The sequence below is a fragment of the Enhydra lutris genome, unplaced genomic scaffold, assembly GCF_002288905.1.
Source record: "Enhydra lutris kenyoni isolate GAN:26980312 unplaced genomic scaffold, ASM228890v2 scaffoldscaffold77, whole genome shotgun sequence".
In the NCBI taxonomy this organism is placed as follows: Eukaryota; Metazoa; Chordata; class Mammalia; order Carnivora; family Mustelidae; genus Enhydra; species Enhydra lutris.
The window spans coordinates 3,845,683-3,862,864 of NW_019154161.1; the positions used below are offsets into that span (position 1 = coordinate 3,845,683).

The 17,182-nt window shown below is 55.0% G+C and overlaps 1 protein-coding gene across 1 annotated transcript; it reads right to left on the minus strand.

Annotated features, from left to right (window-relative positions):
• Positions 1-148: 148 nt before the first annotated feature.
• On the minus strand, positions 149-15,031 carry LOC111160656 (EH domain containing 2). Its single transcript, XM_022523896.1, has 6 exons — positions 14,940-15,031; positions 12,697-13,163; positions 12,098-12,195; positions 8,007-8,419; positions 2,783-2,947; positions 149-995 (listed from the first exon to the last, which is right to left on the minus strand). The coding sequence occupies exons 2-6, from the start codon at positions 13,098-13,100 to the stop codon at positions 444-446; spliced, it is 1,632 nt and encodes a 543-aa protein (XP_022379604.1). The 5' UTR covers positions 13,101-13,163; positions 14,940-15,031; the 3' UTR covers positions 149-443.
• Positions 15,032-17,182: the final 2,151 nt, after the last annotated feature.

Sequence of the window (17,182 nt, forward strand, 5' to 3'; positions counted from 1 at the left end):
GATGTCAGCCCCCTGAGGGCGGATGCATGTGTCTGGGTTGCTGTCTGCTGTAAGGCCCGGGGCCCAGAACAATCCCTGCCCATCCAAACGTAGTACGTGCTCAATAAATACTTGAATGAACAATGATTGAATCGACGCCTCTGTGTGTGTGTGTGTGTGTGTGTGTGTGTGTGTGTGTGTGTGTGCGCACGCGCGTGCGCGTGTGTTAATGTCCCCGTGATGTGCCTAAGTGTACGTGAGGGTAGGGGGCATGGGCCAGGCAGAGAAGCCTTGCCCCTCCCCTGGTCCCCATGGCCTGGTGGATGGGAGTGGAGAGAGGCCCAGCCGTACAACTGAGAAGGTGGGCAGGTGGCAAGCGTGCAGGCTGGGGCGGGGGTGTGCGAGCAGCCGGCTGGCGTTCGGGGCCACAGCAGGGCAGGAGGGAGGGAGGGAGGGCCGCTGGCTCACTCTGCCGAGCCCTTGTGGCGCCGCTTGGAGGGCGGCACGAGGCGGCGGGGCAGGTTGGCGGGCAGCCCGTGGCCCTCAAGCTTGGCCTCGATGAGGTGGCTGGCCAGGGCGAACTCCTCGTCATCCAGCATGCCATCCCGGTCGACGTCACTCAGCTTCCAGATGCGGCCCAGCACCGAGTTGGGGAGCTTGGTGCCCACCATCCAGGTCTTGGCTTTGGTGCCGCTCAGCTTGCCATCGGCTGGTGCCAGGTTGTAGAAGATCTCATCGTACTTGGATTTGTCCTTGGTCACTACCCACTCGGCCTCGTCGTCCGAGCCCTCCTCGCCGTCCTCCAGGGCCTCATCGGGCCCCCGCTCCACGAATGGGCCCATGTGGGTGCCCTCGAAGGCGCCGCCCTGCACCCCCGCCTCGGTGCTCTCCAGCTCTTCCTGCCGCAGCAGTGGCATGAGCTTGGCGATGTCGTGGGTCAGCATCTCGTCCAGGGCTTCCAGCAGCTTCGGCTTCAGCGAGTGGAACTTGGTGAAGTCGTGAGCCATCAGCATCTCCTGTTGTGGGGGAGGGGGTAGGAGAGAGGAGCCCTGAGAAGTCAGGGGGCGGCAGAATCCTTGGGCGGCAGGTGTTGACGGAGAGGTGCGAACCCGTACAACCCGCCTGTCCCACTCGGACACCCACCGCTCAGAAGAGACTGGGGCAGCGGGGTCCCAGGGGCCCGCCCCCTGTGCCAGGCGCCCCCAGAATCACTGGACGGTGGGGACATGAGCGGCCCTCTGATGATTTGCCAGCTGGTAGAGAAGGATTTCAATATTCCAATATCAGTCCCAGCCCTTCCTGAGCACAGCCCTGGGTCTAGCCAGCCTCTGTGGCACCCCAGGCTGCAGCTGGCCGGCACGCCCACCCTGGTGCAAATCGAGAAAATTCCATTCCTGCCGTTAGTTCCGTCACCCCACTTCACAGAAACGGGGGAGTGTGCCTTGCTGCCAAGTTTGGAGGTTTAGCCTGGGATGGCCAGATTGTCAGGAACTTGGGGGACACCCTGCCCACAGAAGATGACTTCTTCTAGAGCAGCCATGCAGCTGGATCTGTGGTCGTGCTGCTTCTGTCCCGTGGCCCCTCTGAGTCACCTGCACCAGGAGACTCACAGCACAAACCGATCCGTTTCATGGACCACACTGATTTCCAGCACCAAGGCAGAGAAGCCCGCTGATCTGGACATAAAGGGGTGGAGGTTGGGGGGGGTCTGGACTCCAGGGCCTGCCTGCCCAGATCCCAACCCAGTTCTGCCACCTAGCAGCTGTGTGTCTGCAGGCAAGTGACATCACCTCTTTGGGCCTCGGTTTCCACACGTATGAAATGGCTCAATAACATTAGCGCTCCCCTCCCTTGAGGGGTAGGAAAGGCTAAATGAATTCATCTGGATAAAGCGTTCCAGAACCATCAGTGTAATCGTATTAGCTGCTGTTTATCTAGCCCCGTGCTTCCCAACCACAGGAGATGTTGCCCTTCCCCAGTGGACGCTTGGCAAGATCTAGAGACATTTTTGATTGTCACAGCTGGGGGACGCTACCAGCACGTAGAAGCCAGGAGAATATAAACATCCCGCAATGCCCAGGACACCCCAGACCACGAACGCTCTGACCCCAAATGTCAGTAGTGCTGAGGCTGAGAACCTTGATCTAGCCCCCCAGCTCGGTGCCACACACGGGTCTCTAGAATTGTCCTTTCCAGGAGAGGAGCTACATGTGGTTATTTAAATTTAACTGAGTTAAACTAAATAAAACCTAATGGGGCTAGCGGCTACCATACTGGAAGTCAGAGTACAGAACATCTCCATCATGGCAGAAAGTACCATTGGACAGCACCATGCTAGGAAGTGTCCTTAGAGAGACTGGACCAGTAGCTTTCCGCCCCTTCTCCCTCATCCCTTCTTGCTGGCTGGAAGGCATACAGAATGGCTGGAGTTTTGGCAGCCATTCTGTACCATGCAGGGATCTTGGAACTGGAGGCCAGGTATGGGAGGAGAACTGAGATAAAAGGGGACGCTGTCCCTGGCTCTGGAAAGCACCAAACCAGACCACCTTCTAGGACTTTATGGAGAGAAACAAACTTCCATCCTACTGAAGCCACGGTTCCCTGGGGTTCTGTCTTCATTCCCTTGTCCTAACTCACAAAACCGTGCCCTCAGGGAACCATTTGCAGGAGGTGCTTTCCAGAACCTGCCCTGCATCCCTTCTGTTTTCAAGGCCCCACCCTGAAGCCCACAGAAGCTGACCCCTTCCGCCTCCCCTGACACCCCCCACACCTCCCACCCTCGCTCCCGGGGACAACCTCCCACCTGCATCTTCTGACAGTCCGGAAAGTCGCCAGGGGATATGTGATGCTCCAGCTGGATCTTGGCAAAGATGACGGGCAGCTTGAGGATCAGCTGCTTCTTCTTGTTCTCCTTCCCAAACACGGAGGGCATCTCCTTCTTCAGGTAGCTGATGATGTATGCGTGGACCTGCGGGAGGACAGTGTCGTCACCCGGGGCCCCGCACCCAGAGCTCCTGATCTGCATGGCCCGGAGGGGGGCCTGAAAATGTGCATTCTGACCCTTCCAGGTGAGAAGCTGCTGCAAGGGCAGAAGGGCCCCTCCTCTCCCGGGCAATCCACTCCCCACCCCCCATCTACATACCAGCTGGAGCCTCTGCCTGGATTGCCTTGTCCACATTCCTGGACAGCTCCGTCTTTTGACGCCCAGCAGAATCTGGGCCCGGACCCCATCTGTTTTCACTGCTTCCCACCTCGGGGGCCAGCAACCCCATGGCCCCTGGCAGCACCGCCCGCCTGGGGAGACACAGCAGGCCCCCCACTGGTCTTCTGGCTTCCCTTGTCCCTACCATGCCTTCTCCAGGTTGCGGTTGCAGCAGCGGTTGCAGAGGTCTTTCTGATTTTTAGGAAACAACACCAGATCATGAGACACTGCTCCAAAGTCTCCATCTGCTTTTTATCCAAATACCAAATTCCGACCATAGCTGACAAGTCCCTATGGCAGCAATTCTCAAAGCATGGCCCGGGGAACCCCAGGGATTCCCTCCCCTCCCCAGCCTCTTTCAGGGGTTCACATAGTCAAAACTATTTTAATTACAATACGAAGGTGCTATGTGTCTTTTGTGCTCCCATTCCTCCTCCCTGGGTGGCGGGGCAGTGGAGTTTTTAAAGGCAACAGGATTCGTGATACTATGACTGACTGAGTGCAGGAATAGATGTGAAAATGCAGAGGTCTTCGCAGAAGCCAGACATTTAAGGGACTTGCAAAAATGTAAAACCGGGCCAACGTCCTCTGTAATTTTTTTTTTTTTTTTTTTTTGGTTTGGTTTGGAGATAATTTTCGTAAAATCTATGGGACTTAGCCCATGTCCTGGGCTTATGGTTATTTAAAAACTGATCTTCTAATATCTACTATCCCTATTAATTAATATAAATTGAACTATCATAACTCATCCATAACATTTATAATCCACTAACTGCTGCTTACTAATAGTTACATGGTTATTGTTGGTTCAGCGATAATACTAGATGAATATTAAACATTTTCTTCAGTTTTAACTTCTGGTATGGCCAATGTAGACAGATTCAACCCATGTACCTATACAGTCTTTGGGGCGCTCAATCATTTTCAGGAGTGTCATTTGCTCCTGTGACTGGAAGTTTTGAGAACTGCTGCCCTCCAGGATTTGGCTCCTAGTGTTTTATCTCATATCCTTCACCCTTCCCTGTGCCCCCATGTCAGCTTCCTCACCTGCCATCTTTGTACCAGCATGCTAATCTTTTTCTTGCCACAGGGCCTTTGCACATGCCACTGTCTGCCTACTACTCTGCTCTGATTTCCCCAAGCTGGTTCCCTCAGCATCTTTTTGATGTCACCTCCTCACAGAGGCCATCCTATGAGAAGCAGGTGCCCCAACCATCGCCATCCAATTATTTTCTACTGTCACTTCCCTGGCCTCCACGATGTTTATTGCGACCCATCCTTATTTTGCTTATCTGGTGGCTTACTTATTCTGTCTCCTTTCATCAGAATGGGAGCTCCAGGAGGGCTGGGACCTTATCTGTTCCCTCTGTTCCCAGTACCCGGCAAAATATGCACAGAAAGCACTCAAGAAATACTTGTGGAGGGCAGCAATGAACTTGGGAACCTTTGAGCCCCAATCTCCAAAGTTATCAAAAAACAAACAAGAAGGGCAGAATCATGAACATTAGCATTTTTGAGCAGGAAGCTCAGTAATTAACTGCATACGCTTAAATAAAAATAGACTATATCTGGATAAAGACACAAGAAACTCCTCATGGGGGCTGCTTCCAGGGAAGAGGCCCTGCGAGGCAGTGGGGACCATCAAGGCTGGGAGGGAGCATGTTTAACCCAGCTTAACTGCTTTACCATGAGATGGTCTTAAAGGTTCAATGGAAAACATTCGTTTGAAAGTTCTCTTAATGAATCATAGGTTTAGAATGCTAAAAATTTTGGCGGTCCCTGGCTGGTTCTAAAACCTCATGTCCTCCCAACTCCACCACTCTGCGTCCTCCAGCCACCCTGGGCTCCTCCTTCCAGGCTGTTCTGCCTCAGGGCCTTTGCACTTACTGTTCCCTCTGCCTGGTAGGGCCTACCCCAGACCTCCACTCTCCCTCCTTCAGGTCTCTACTGGGAGACCCTCCCTGACCTCCTTAAAACAGTCCCTTGCCAATCTCCTTTCCTCTGCTTCATTTTCCTTCCTGATCCTTATCACATACAATACTGTCTGATATTATAGATTCATTTGTTTAATACCCACTTCCCCAGTAAAAAGTAATTCTACAAGAAAAACAAAACAAAACAGCATTAACTCATTTGTTCCCTGCTGTAACTCCAGGGCTCAACAGAGTGCAGAAGCACGTTGTAGGTGCTTGGTAACTGTTTGTTGAATGAGTATCAGGGGCCTGCCTCAGAGAAGCTCGGTAAGAAGGTTCAGGGCATCTTGGCCTCTTTGGAATCAGACCCGCAAGATCTTGGCCTCAAGTATCGCAAAACAGTGATATCGCCCCTTTTCGCAGCTATCTCTTCAACCAAAGGGCAGAGCCGGTGACTCATCCACTCCCTATACGTACAGACGGGGAAACCGAGGCACCGAGGGGTAGCTACTCAGAGTCCAGAGCGTATGGGAAGGTAAATGGTGTGAACTATTGCTCGATGGCCAGACCAAGTGTGGCGGAATCACACGTGGGGATTGGGTGGGTGACACGGAGCAGCGGAGGGGCATAGGGAGGCTTGGTCATAGTTGGACCCTGTGTGAGGGGCACTGGGGAGCCACAGACGGGTCCGAGGGAGGGAGGGGAAGGAATGGTCCCTAGATGTCAGGGGCCAATGGGGCAGGGGCGTGGTCAGGATGGTGGGCGGGGCCTGTGAGCGCGGGCCAATTGATGTGAGGGGCGGGGCCTAAAGCGGCTCCTCGGGGACCCAGAAGAGGGAAGGCGGGAGGGCGCTGACGGCTTTTCCAGAGAGGAAGCAGGGGAAGGTGCCAGGAAGAGATAAGGTGGGAGGGCGGGCTGGGCCGGGGCGCGGGTCCCGGACTCCGGGGTTTGTCCGGGTTTCCGGAGCCGCCTCCTGCCCGGCGGGGGCACCAGGTGTCCGGCCCGGCCCCGCCCCTCTGTCTCACGGCCCTGGGCCCCAGCTCCAGCCGCTGTCTGCGTCCCCGAGGGGCCGGGGCCCAGGGGTCCGTGGGGGACCAGGGCGAACCAGAGTAGGGCCTCAAAGAGACACGGAGGAAGACAGAGAGGGAGAGAGAAGGAGAGAGCGAGGAGAGAGGGACAGAGAATGAGGGAAGGTGAAGGGAAGAGCCCAAAAGAGAGAACCAATACGAGGGAAAGAGATGGCCGCTGGGAAAGAGGTAGAAATGAGAAGAAACACCCACGGAGAGACAGAGACACAGAGACAGTCCAGAGCCTGGGTGGGGGAGGAGGGAAAGGTGGATTCCGAGGCTCAGAGCTGTCCCTGCTGGGCCGCTCCCTCCCAGGGAGGATTCCTGGGGTGGGGGTAGGCGCCCTGACTCACCCCTTCTTTGCTGCTCCTTAAACCAACACCTCGGGCTCCTCCACCCCCCATAGCCTTCTAGGCCTCCCTGCCTGCCCGGTTTCCTGCCCCACCTCCACCCTGGCAGCCTCCCCTGTGAATGTTCCATTTGGCCTCCAAAATCGCTCTCAAACCAGTGCTCTCCTCCCCCTCCCAAAGCCCTGCTCTGGATCCAGGCTCCTCTCTGTTCCTCGGTCCCCAGCCTCCTCCTTGGTCTCTAGCCTCAGTCTAACAGCCCTTAAATTCCTCTAACAGAAGGCAGCCTGAGTGAGACCCTATCCCTCCTGTAATCCGAACCCTTCCGTGGCTCCCCAGTACTCTCAGGACAAAATGCAGGTTCCAGGCCTCAGCCCTGGGTGGCCTGACTCCCACCTCACGGGGCTCAGATTCAGTTACTTGCACTGTCTACACAGGGTTCAACACTGACAATTTCCCTCTTCCTTGAACTGGCCACCCTCTCATCTCCGGCTCACACACTTGTTGGTCCCACGGTCTAGAATTCCTTCCCCTCCTCATCCTCCCTTTCCTCCACTTTGCAGCTCAGATGCCATCTCCTCCAAGAAGTCCTCCACCCCAATTCCCCCTGGGCTCCCCAGTACCAGCCCGGCCCATGCTGGGTCATCACTGTTTGGGGATGAGTCTGTCTCCTCCCCTGAATTTCCTTGGTCACTGTTGTATCCTCAATACCACCTAACACAGGCTGGGCATAGGGGAGGTTTTGTCAAATGAAGAGTGTTGGTTCAACGCCATTCATTCAATACATATTCACTGAGCACAAACTCTGTTCCAGGTGCTGGGGATACAGCAGCGAACAAATCCTGACGTCTGGTTCAGTGGCGCTTTCATGCAAGTGGAGACAGGCAGTAAACCCAGAAGCCCAGTGAATGGGCAATGTCCGGCCGGGCAGCAATGAATGCTATGAAGGAAACTACAACAAGGATAAAGCAAGACTCAGGGGCACCTGGGTGGCTCAGTGGGTTAAAGCCTCTGCCTTCGGCTCAGGTCATGATCTCAGGGTCCTGGGATCGAGTCCCACATCGGGCTCTCTGCTCAGCGGGAAGCCTGCTTCCCCGTCTCTCTCTGCCTGCCTCTCTGCCTACTTGTGATCTCTGTCTGTCAAATAAACAAATAAATAAATCTTTGGGGGGGGGGGATGGATAAAGCAAGACTCACATGATGGGAGCCGGGAGGGACTTACAGTCATAAGAAGGGAGGGCAGACAGGGAAACGTTCTGGAGCTTTTTGAGCAAAGACTTGAAGGAGGTGGGGAGTGAGCCAAGTGGGAGGGAGGCAAGGAAGGAGGTGGTTTCCAGGAAGCGGGAACAGTAAGTGCAAAGGCCCTGAGGTAGAATTGACGGGAGGCAGGGCAAGGGCAGTTCCTGCCCCCATGCTCCAGCCTTGCCCCCCCATTCCACACACACATGCACACACACACACACACACACATACACACCCCACCCCATATGCTGCTCACCCGCACCAGCCGGGCCCTCTTCACCAGGTCGTTGAGCTTGCGCAGGGCAGCGTGACGTGGTAAGCCCTGGATGTCGCGGAAGAGGTCCTGCTCCTCCAGCTCAAAGAGGCGCCGGTTGTCCGGCACCAGGAGGGGCTGGGACCAGAAGGAGCCGATGTAGACACGCAGCACCTCGGGCGTGCCCACCACCTTGCCCAGCGCCCACATGAGCGCCCCGTAGACGCGCATCAGCTGCTGGGTCTCCACCATGTCCGCCTTGTTGAGCACCACGCGGATCTTGTCTTCGTGGCCCCGCAGGGCGCCGATGGCCTCGGAGAACTCGTCGGAGATCTCCAGCTTGTGCGCATCAAAGAGCAGGATGATGAGGTCCACGCGCTCCGCGAACCAGCGCAGCACGGCCGGGAAGTCATAGCCTGGAGGTACACAGAGGAAGTGGTGGGAAGGGCTGAGGTCAGCCCTGCACCCTCCAGCCTTTCGCAAGCATTCATTCCTTTGGATGGACAGTGGACTGTACGGATGTTCAGGTTGTTAACTTTCAAAAACCTTCTCTGGGCGAAACAGCCAAGGCCCCAAGAGTATCCTGCAGCTCTGCACCCGCCCCCACACCCAGGCCCCAAAATTACCCCATCCCTCTGGCCCCAGGCCCTCAGGACATCTGGCTACAGAGGGCCATCACCTGCCCCCTTTTCATTCATTCCTCAGGCAGGTATTAGTGGCGTGCCCCCGTCTGGATGTACGGGTTGTTAAAATACTGAAGTGTTTCTTAACAGACTCCCTGTGCTCCTATGAACCTCCCCCTACCCTGGGGGTCTTCCAAGTGCCTCCATCACCCCAGCCCCTCCCTAAGGCTTCTGGATCTCCCCACAATCCAGCAACTGAAGAGTTCACATTGGCTCTGGTTCCGCTCTCGCCAGAGGAGATGGTAAATATTTTGAATTTATTTAATAATATTTACAGAGAGTCTTCTGTGTGCCAGGCCCTATCCTGGGCACCCAGAGATACCACAGAGGACACAGAGACAAGTCCTGGCCTTCATGGAGTACCTGTCTCAAGGGGCTTCATTCATTCATTCATTCATTCATTCATTCCTTGTTCATTCATTCATTCACACCCTTCACTTTTGCTGCTCACTCACGTATTCAGCAAGCGAGGCTTAGGAGAGCAGAGAGGAGCCACGGTGGGCAGAGGGGTGTGGGGGAGGACCTGACTTAGCGGTCAGGAAGTCCCGGGTTTGAATTCCACCTCTGCCCAACCCTCTACTCCCCCCAGCTGTGTGAACTTAAGCAAGTAGGAAACCTCTCTGAACTTGTTTCCTCTTCTGTAAAATGGAGGTCCTAACAGAATGTGACTTGGAGGGCTGTTGTGGAGATTAAATGAATATAAATGAGCTAATATATAATATACCAAAAAAGCTTATCTGTAAAGAGCCTAAAACAGTGCCTGTTTTAAAATGCATGAGCTTGGGGCGCCGGGATGGCTCAGTTGTTAAGCCTCTGCCTTCGGCTCCGGTCATGATGCCAGGATTCTGGGATTGAGCCCTGCATCAGGCTCCCTGCTGAGCAGGGAGCCTGCTTCTCCCTCTCCCACTCCCCCTGCTTCTGTTCCCTCTCTCGCTGTGTCTCTCTCTGTCAAATAAATAAATAAAATATTTTAAAAAATAAAATAAGTAAGAATAAATAAAATGGGTGAGCTTTAGGCTTGTCAGTTTATACCTGAATTAAACTGCTAAAACAGGGGCAGCCTGGGTGGCTCAGTGGGTTAAGCACCCCACTCTTGGCTTCTCGGGTCATGCTCTCAGGGTCACGGGATCGAGCCCCCCATCGGGCTCTGAGCTCAGTGTGGATCTGCTTGAGATTCTTTCCCTCCCCCTGCTCTCTCCCTCTCGCTCTCTCTAAAAATAAAATAAATAAATAAATAAAATCTATAAAAAAATAAACCCTTAAAACAAGGAAACACAATCTGGGAACTCGGTAAATGCTCAACAAGTTTTAGTTGTGACACATGTGGGACGCAGTGAAGGTCTCCCTTCAGGAACTGTCCCCAGAGCCATCCCGGTCCTGTTCTCTCATTCAGCTCAGGCACTGAGGACACAGACCCGTCCCCAGAGTGGTCAGGCCAGGGAGGGGGAGCCCAGAGAGATTTAGGAGCCCAGTGGGGGCACTTGACCCCCCCTTGGGGGGGTCAAGGAGGGCTTCTCAGAACAGGGGACACGGTGGTGACCTGGGGGACAAGTGCCACCTGGCAGAACAGGAATCCGCTGCTGACTCCGCTGCCATCGCTGCCTTCTCTCCCTGAATCATGGAGTTGGATCTTCAAAACACCCTCGGGAGACAGGCGCTTTTGTGATCCCCATTTTCCAGATGAGGAAACTAGGGCACAGACAGGTTGAGGGACTGACCCAAGACACACAGGTGGGAGGTGTGGAGCAGGAGACTGCATGGGTCCCTATGCTCTACTGAGGAGCGGGAGCTGGGGGCATCCTGCCGGGTGGGAGCAGGGTCCTTGTGGCCCCTGGGGACTGGATGGGGTTGGGAAGGGGGAATCTGCTTGCGGGGAGGAAGGGCCAGGGAACCAGGAGCTCCTTCCCTCCCCAGCGTACACACACACACACACACAAGCCAGAATTTGGAAAGTGTGTCTCATGCAAGGCGGGAGGAAGGGAGGGAGGTTGAGTCAGCGCGGGAGCGGGAGACGTGGCAGAGTCCCCGGGTGCACAGCTACGACACTCACAGGAACACAGTCGACCGCATACCCAGAGCACCTACTGTGTGTCGCACACCGAAGTGCTTCACAGATTTGACAATGAACGTGAACCCTCCGTGCCACCTACAAGGCTGATGCTGTTATTACCCCCCATTTACAAACGAGGAGACTGAAACAAGGAGATGAGTGGCTCGCCCAGAGCCCGTGGTTTAAAAATAGGAGAGCCCAGATTTGAACCCCGCTAGAGACGCCCCCCTTTGCTACAATCACACACAGAGAGGCAGCCAGCCACGCCTCCCACCAATGCACACAAACCTGTGCACACATCCCGACACAATCACAGCCACAGGCTCCAAGATGTGGACTCCCATACATACCCTTGTGCTCTCTCCGACCTCCCACACACTTGCACACAGACAGACCAACAGACTCTCCTCCTCTTCCTCTACCCAACCTGCCAGGGAAAGAGAGCCCGTTCCCTTCTTTCTCCTCTTCCCACAACCTTGGGCCCCTACCCGGCTTGCCTCACTGCTCTCCCCTCCCGCTCTCACAGGCCCAGCTCCAGGGTGGCGCCCCAGGAACTCCCGGCCCCTCCTTCCTGTCTTCCCCCTCGGACTGGCCGCTCGCCCTCCCATTGCTTCTGCAGCTGCCCCCTGCTTGTCTCCCAGGGGGACCCGCGCCCGCTGGGCAGCGGCCAGGGACACCATCACCCTCCAAGCTCCCGCCCTGCCCGGTGGCCCAGCCTCCTGTCCCCTCTGCCCCACAAGGCAGACTCCTTTGCCCCAGTCCCATGCTGGCCAGGCAGACACTGCAGGGTGGCTGGTGGGGGGGGGCGGGGCGGGGTGCAGATGCTGAGCGGGCTAGGCAGGGTGGGGGCCGGCTCCCCCGGAGGCCCCGCAGGAATTCACCCTCGGCCTCTCCCCCTGCACAGCTGTTTATAAATTCCAGGCCCGGTCTTGGCCTGTGCCCAGATTCCCCCTCCCAAGCCCTGCTCAGCCCCATCTGTGGCCCAGAGGTGAAGCCAGGAACATGCCCAGAGCTCAGGGCCTCCGTGCTCGGCCTCTGCCTCCTCCCTGGGTCTCCTGGGTCTCTCTAAGGCTGCCCACACTTGGGATCTCTCTCTGACTTCGCGTGTCTCCCCCGGTCTCTCTTGATCTCTCCCTGCCTCATCCTCCAGACCAGCCCAGACACAGAGCTGAGGCCTGCTCACACGTGTGCAAGCCCATGCCTCCCCTTGTCCCCTTGGCATGCACAGACACGGAGCAGCACAGCCTTCCACGGGCTCCCTTCTGCCACCCAGCCAGCTCTGCGCCAGCTGACGCAGGCCCATGTCCGAGCAGAGAGCCAGCCGCCGCCTCCCTCAGACCCAGGAGTCTGGGCCCACTCACCCCGGCTCACTCTCTGTTTGGCGCCTGACAGGATGCCTGGGGTGTCGATGATACTGATGCTCTCCAGGACCTGATTGGGGAGCTGGGCGCACATGAACCTGAGGCAGAGGGAGAGCCGCGGGTCAATGCAGGGAGAGGCAGAGGAGGACCCATAAGAAGGGAAAACCAGGATGGCACAGTGGGGGACTCAGGTACAGAGAAGGGAAGAATCTCGAAAGATCGGGACAGAGAATAAGAACCATAACCAAAATAAATAAATAAATAAGTTAATTAATTAACTCAGAGCTGATGTTTACTGAGCACTTATTCTATGCCTTGTGCTGTGCTAATAAGCACCTCATACGGAAGTGGGGACTATGGTTATCCCCATTTTCCAGTTGAGGATAAGAGAGGCACAGAGACATGAAGTCACCTGCCCAAGGCCGCCCAGGTAGAGGGCAGGTGGACTGGGGCAGGCTGGCCCCACAGGCTTCACTGCTCCCCTGGAGGAGGCAGGAAGGGGGAGGAGAGGAGGGAATTGGAGCAGGAAAGAAAGAAACAAAGGCAGGGGTCGGGGGGCAGAGGCAGGGAGATGCACCCCTGCTTCTCAAGCTGCACACCTGTTGAGGAAGGTGTTCCCAAAAGGGTTGAGCTTGCGGAATGGCTTGTCCGGGTCAACCACAAGGGCGTTCCCCGGCACGGTGCCCTCGGTGTCCCCGTGCATGACCGCCACGAAGCAGTCGGTGGTGGGCTCGGGCCCCACGCGGGAGCCTGGCACCTCCTGCTCCAGCAGGTACTGGATGAAGCTGGTCTTGCCCGTGCTGTACTGGCCGGCCACCAGGACCATGGGCTTGCCGTCGAAATCAGCGTCCTCCAGGGCCGGCGAGTGGAAGGCGCCGAATCGGTAGTGCTCCTCCAGGGGCAGCAGCTTGGTGCGGTAGAGCTCCTTGAGGGACGAGGTCACTGTGCGGATGGCCTCGGGCTGCTGGCCCCGGGCACCGCCCCGCTTCATCCAGCTGAACATGGTGGCTCCACGCTCCCCACTGGGCTCGCTGATGGAGATGGGCGCAGGTTGGGGGAGATATGCCTGCAAGAGGGACACAGGGTGTTGTTGGGGGCCTGCCTCACAGAGGAGGAGGAGGAGGAGAAGGAAGGGAGCCGGAAGGTGGGATGGGTGGAGGAGGATGGGAGAACTGGTTGGGGGTGGGGGTGGGGCAGCAGAGAGCACGGGAGGGCAGGAGGTGAGGGTTCCCGGAGGAAGACGGTGATTATTTCAGCTGGAGGAAGAGAAAGAGATGAACGGTGGGATGATGGAAGTAGCAAGACTGATGGTGGGAGACCAAGGGATGATGAGCACCAGATGAGGACACAGTAAACTGACCACGGATCAGCAAACCTTGGCCGAGCTGACTTTTGAACAGCTCCCTTCCAGGCACAGCAAGGATCCCGTGCAAGACGGGCAGAGAGGATGGTGTGTGCCAAGGCCCCGAGCTGTGAACGGCATGGAGCAGGTTGCGGGACACAGGAGGGGTGAGAAATAAGGCTGAAGGGTTGGCTGAGTGCACCCAGGTCACGAGGGGCCTCAGGTGATCCCAAGAATATGAAGATTTCTGATCACCGCATGCCCGCATGCCAGATGCTGCTCTAACTCATTTAATCTTCCTAACAATGTGGTAAGGTAGGGCTATTATTATCCCCATGTTTCTGATGCACAATGGGGGCTCACAAAGATAGCAGTAACTTGCCCAAGATCACTTGGTTAGAAGATGCTCAGTCTGGGACACCAGGCAACCTGACCTCGGGACATGTACTCCTATCGTAGGTCTGTGTTAGAAAGAGAGAATTACCAACTCAGCAGCAACAAGCACCCCCACCCAGACTGTGTTTTCAATATTCCCTTACTATCTTTTCATTCTCTGTAGGATCCGTAGTGATGTTCCCTCTTTCATTCCTGAAATCAGTCATTTGTGTCTTTTTCTTTTTTTTTTTCTTCCTTCATCAATCTAAGCAGATGCTTATAATTTACTGATCTTTCACAGAACCAGGCTTTGGTCAGCTTGGAGTCTCCAAATACCATTTTCCATTAAACAAACAAACAAAAACTGAGCTTCTTGTAGAAATGACTGATTCCAAGGCTGGAGCAGGAGAACAAATGAGCCTGATCAGGTAGTGGGAAGGTGGGCAAAGATGTAAGGGACATGCTACTGGGAAATAGGGACCAGCCTAAAGGAGCTCCCACTGGCCAAAGATGGGACGATTTGAGCATCAAAATTAACTGCATATCAAAAATGTTAAAATCCATAAAATCACAATGATACTTAAAGGAAAATAAATATATAGAGAGGAAAAGGGGTAGAGGGGAAAGAGTGTCAGAGAGGTAAAGGAGAGGCGGGAGCTGGGAACTGGGATGTTGGCAGAGAGGGGCGGGCCTGGGTGGTGTCCTGGGGAGGGAGGGGTCCGAGGGACATTTTAGAGGTAGCTGGACAGGCCATTGCGTTGGTGAAGTAGCAGAGGAGCTCTTGAGTGGGAGGAGGGGCCAAATAGGACAGAGATGGGTGAGGTCAGTAGAGGGAGACTCCAAGGAGGGGATCTCTTCTGGCTGAGAGGATGGGGAGGCGACTTGGGAGTGGGGGCAACTGAGCACGAGGGGAAGGAACAGGGAGGTCAGGGGGCATTGTCACAGGCTGGAAGGAGCTGGAGGCAGACAAGGAGGTTTCACGGAGCGGGGTGCTGGGGACACCGCTACACACTGCGGGGGGTGGGGACTGAAAGTCTTGGGGGCGGCAGGGGAATAATCAGACTTCTAGGCTCCGCGGACCGGGCGGGCTTTGGGAGGCGACAGTGGCGGTCGGGGACCACTCACCGATGGGCGCTCAGGCGGCTGCACCGGGCGGCGGGCTGGACGGGGGTCCCGCGGGGATCGGAGGCGCCCGCGGAGCTGCCTGTGCTCCAGGTCCTGTCCCGAGCCGTCTGAGCCGGGTGGGGCCCAGAGCAGGGAGGAGGGAAGGGAGGGGCGGGGGGGCGGGACCAGGCGCCCCCCCTCCCTAAAGCGGGAACCCGGCCTCTGGCGCCCCCTGGTGGACAGTGGCAGGGCGGCTTCTCGAGATGGGTGAGAGCGGGGCTTTCAATCCCGGTTCAAAATCCCGATCTCTGCCGCTCCTCTTAACCTGGGAATGCTAATATTAATACTACGACTAACAACCACAGCAGCAGCAGCAGCAGCAGCAATAATAATAATAATTTTAAAACTTACCTGACTTCATGAAATTCCTCTTCTCACAACCCATCCTGGCTTCTCTCTTGAGAACTCAAAGTAAAAGCCAAAGCCCTCAATGGGGCCCACAAGGCCCTACGCGCATCCGCCTGTTCCCTCGGCCCTCACCTCCCTCCTTTTCCCCGTGGCTCACTCTGCTCTAACCACACTGGCTTCTTTGCGGGCTCCTCAAGCACTCCAACAGCCCTCCGACCTCAGGGCCTTTGCACCTGCTGTTCCTGCCACCCAAACGGCTCTTCCCCCAGGGATGTGAACAGCTCACTCCTTCTCCTCATTCGTGTCTGCTCCAATGTCACCTCTTCACAGAATCCCTCCCTGATCTCCCTATTTAAGGCTGCCCCCTCATCCATCCACCCATTTTCACTGTTTTATTTTTCTCCGAAGTTCGGATTATTCCATATTTCTCTGCCTAAGTGACTGTCTCCCTAGCAAGAGCACAAGCCCTCCGAGGACTGGGATTTCCAACTGGGTGGTTTTCTGCCATGTCCCCAGGCTAGCACCGTGCCAGACACACCAAAAGGACTCAGTAAATATTTGTTGATTTAATCTTTCAGGATCACTGAATGCCTCCTTACATGCAGATTTATTAGTTAAGAGCATTAGCTCATTGAGTTCTTAGAATGTCCCTGAGAAGTGGCAGTCGTTATCCCCATTTTACAGATGAGATAAATGAGTCCCAGAGAAGTGAAATCAAAAAGCACAGAGAGATCATTCAGGGCTTAGAGCCACACCTGGCCCCTAGCAGATGCTTAAAAAAAATCAGGTCTTATAATCCAGGTCTGGAGCTGAGTTTTCTCTCTCAGCACGGGAGTCAGAGCATACAAAGCCTTGAGTCAAATCCCAGCCTTGCTACTTGCTTGCAAGAGAACCTCAGGGAAGAGATCTTGCCTCTCTGAGCCTCAGTTTCCCCATCTGTCTTGCTACACAGGACCATTTCCTTTGGGTCTTTGTTCAGACGGTGCCTCCTTTGTGAGTCCTACCCTGACCCCTCCAACGCCCCCCACCACCCCAGTTCCTACTTCTTTTTCCTTCCTAGCACTTAGCGCCATCAGCAGAAGAGAGATGTTTCTTATTTTTACTTCTTTCTGAGATTTTATTTTCATGTATTTATTTTCAGTGTGACTTATTTTGAATCTTTCCCTGCAGGAATGTCGGCTTCTCACAGGCAGTGGCTTGGGTCTGTTTTGTTTACTTTTGTCACCCCAGTGCCTAGAACAGGGCCCAGCACCCAGCAGGCACTCAGTTAAATATTAATTGGCTGAATTCAATAAGGTACATAATGGGGAGGGGGGCGCCTGGGTGGCTCAGTTGGTTAAGCATCTGTCTTCCTGGCTCAGTTCGTGATCTCAGGGTCCTGGGATCGAACCCCCGCATCAGACTCCCTGCTCAGCCCAGAGCCTGCTTCTCCCTCTCCCTCTGCCTGCCACCCCCCCTGCTTGTGCTCTCTCTCTCTGTGTCAAATAAATAAATAAAATCTTTTTAAAAAAGGAGTCAACTGTATTCCATAAAGAGGTATATGAATATAATACATTTTATACATAATTATAATATATAATTACAATACATGATCACATATAATGCATAACAGAATATATATTATAAATATTTAATAACAGGCCTGAGTATAGTGGTGACTAACGTTATTACAGCCAAGAGCAAGGTCCTCTTCTAGAATCTTCACATGGGGCACCTCCCTTCCCCCTCAGAGGCAACCCCTCAGTTGAGTTTCGGGAGGGTCCGTGAACTTGGACATGGAGAGAAAAATGACATCTGGATCTTTCGCTGAGATTTCACAGTTTCCATCAACCATGAACAAAACAAAGCACAATGAC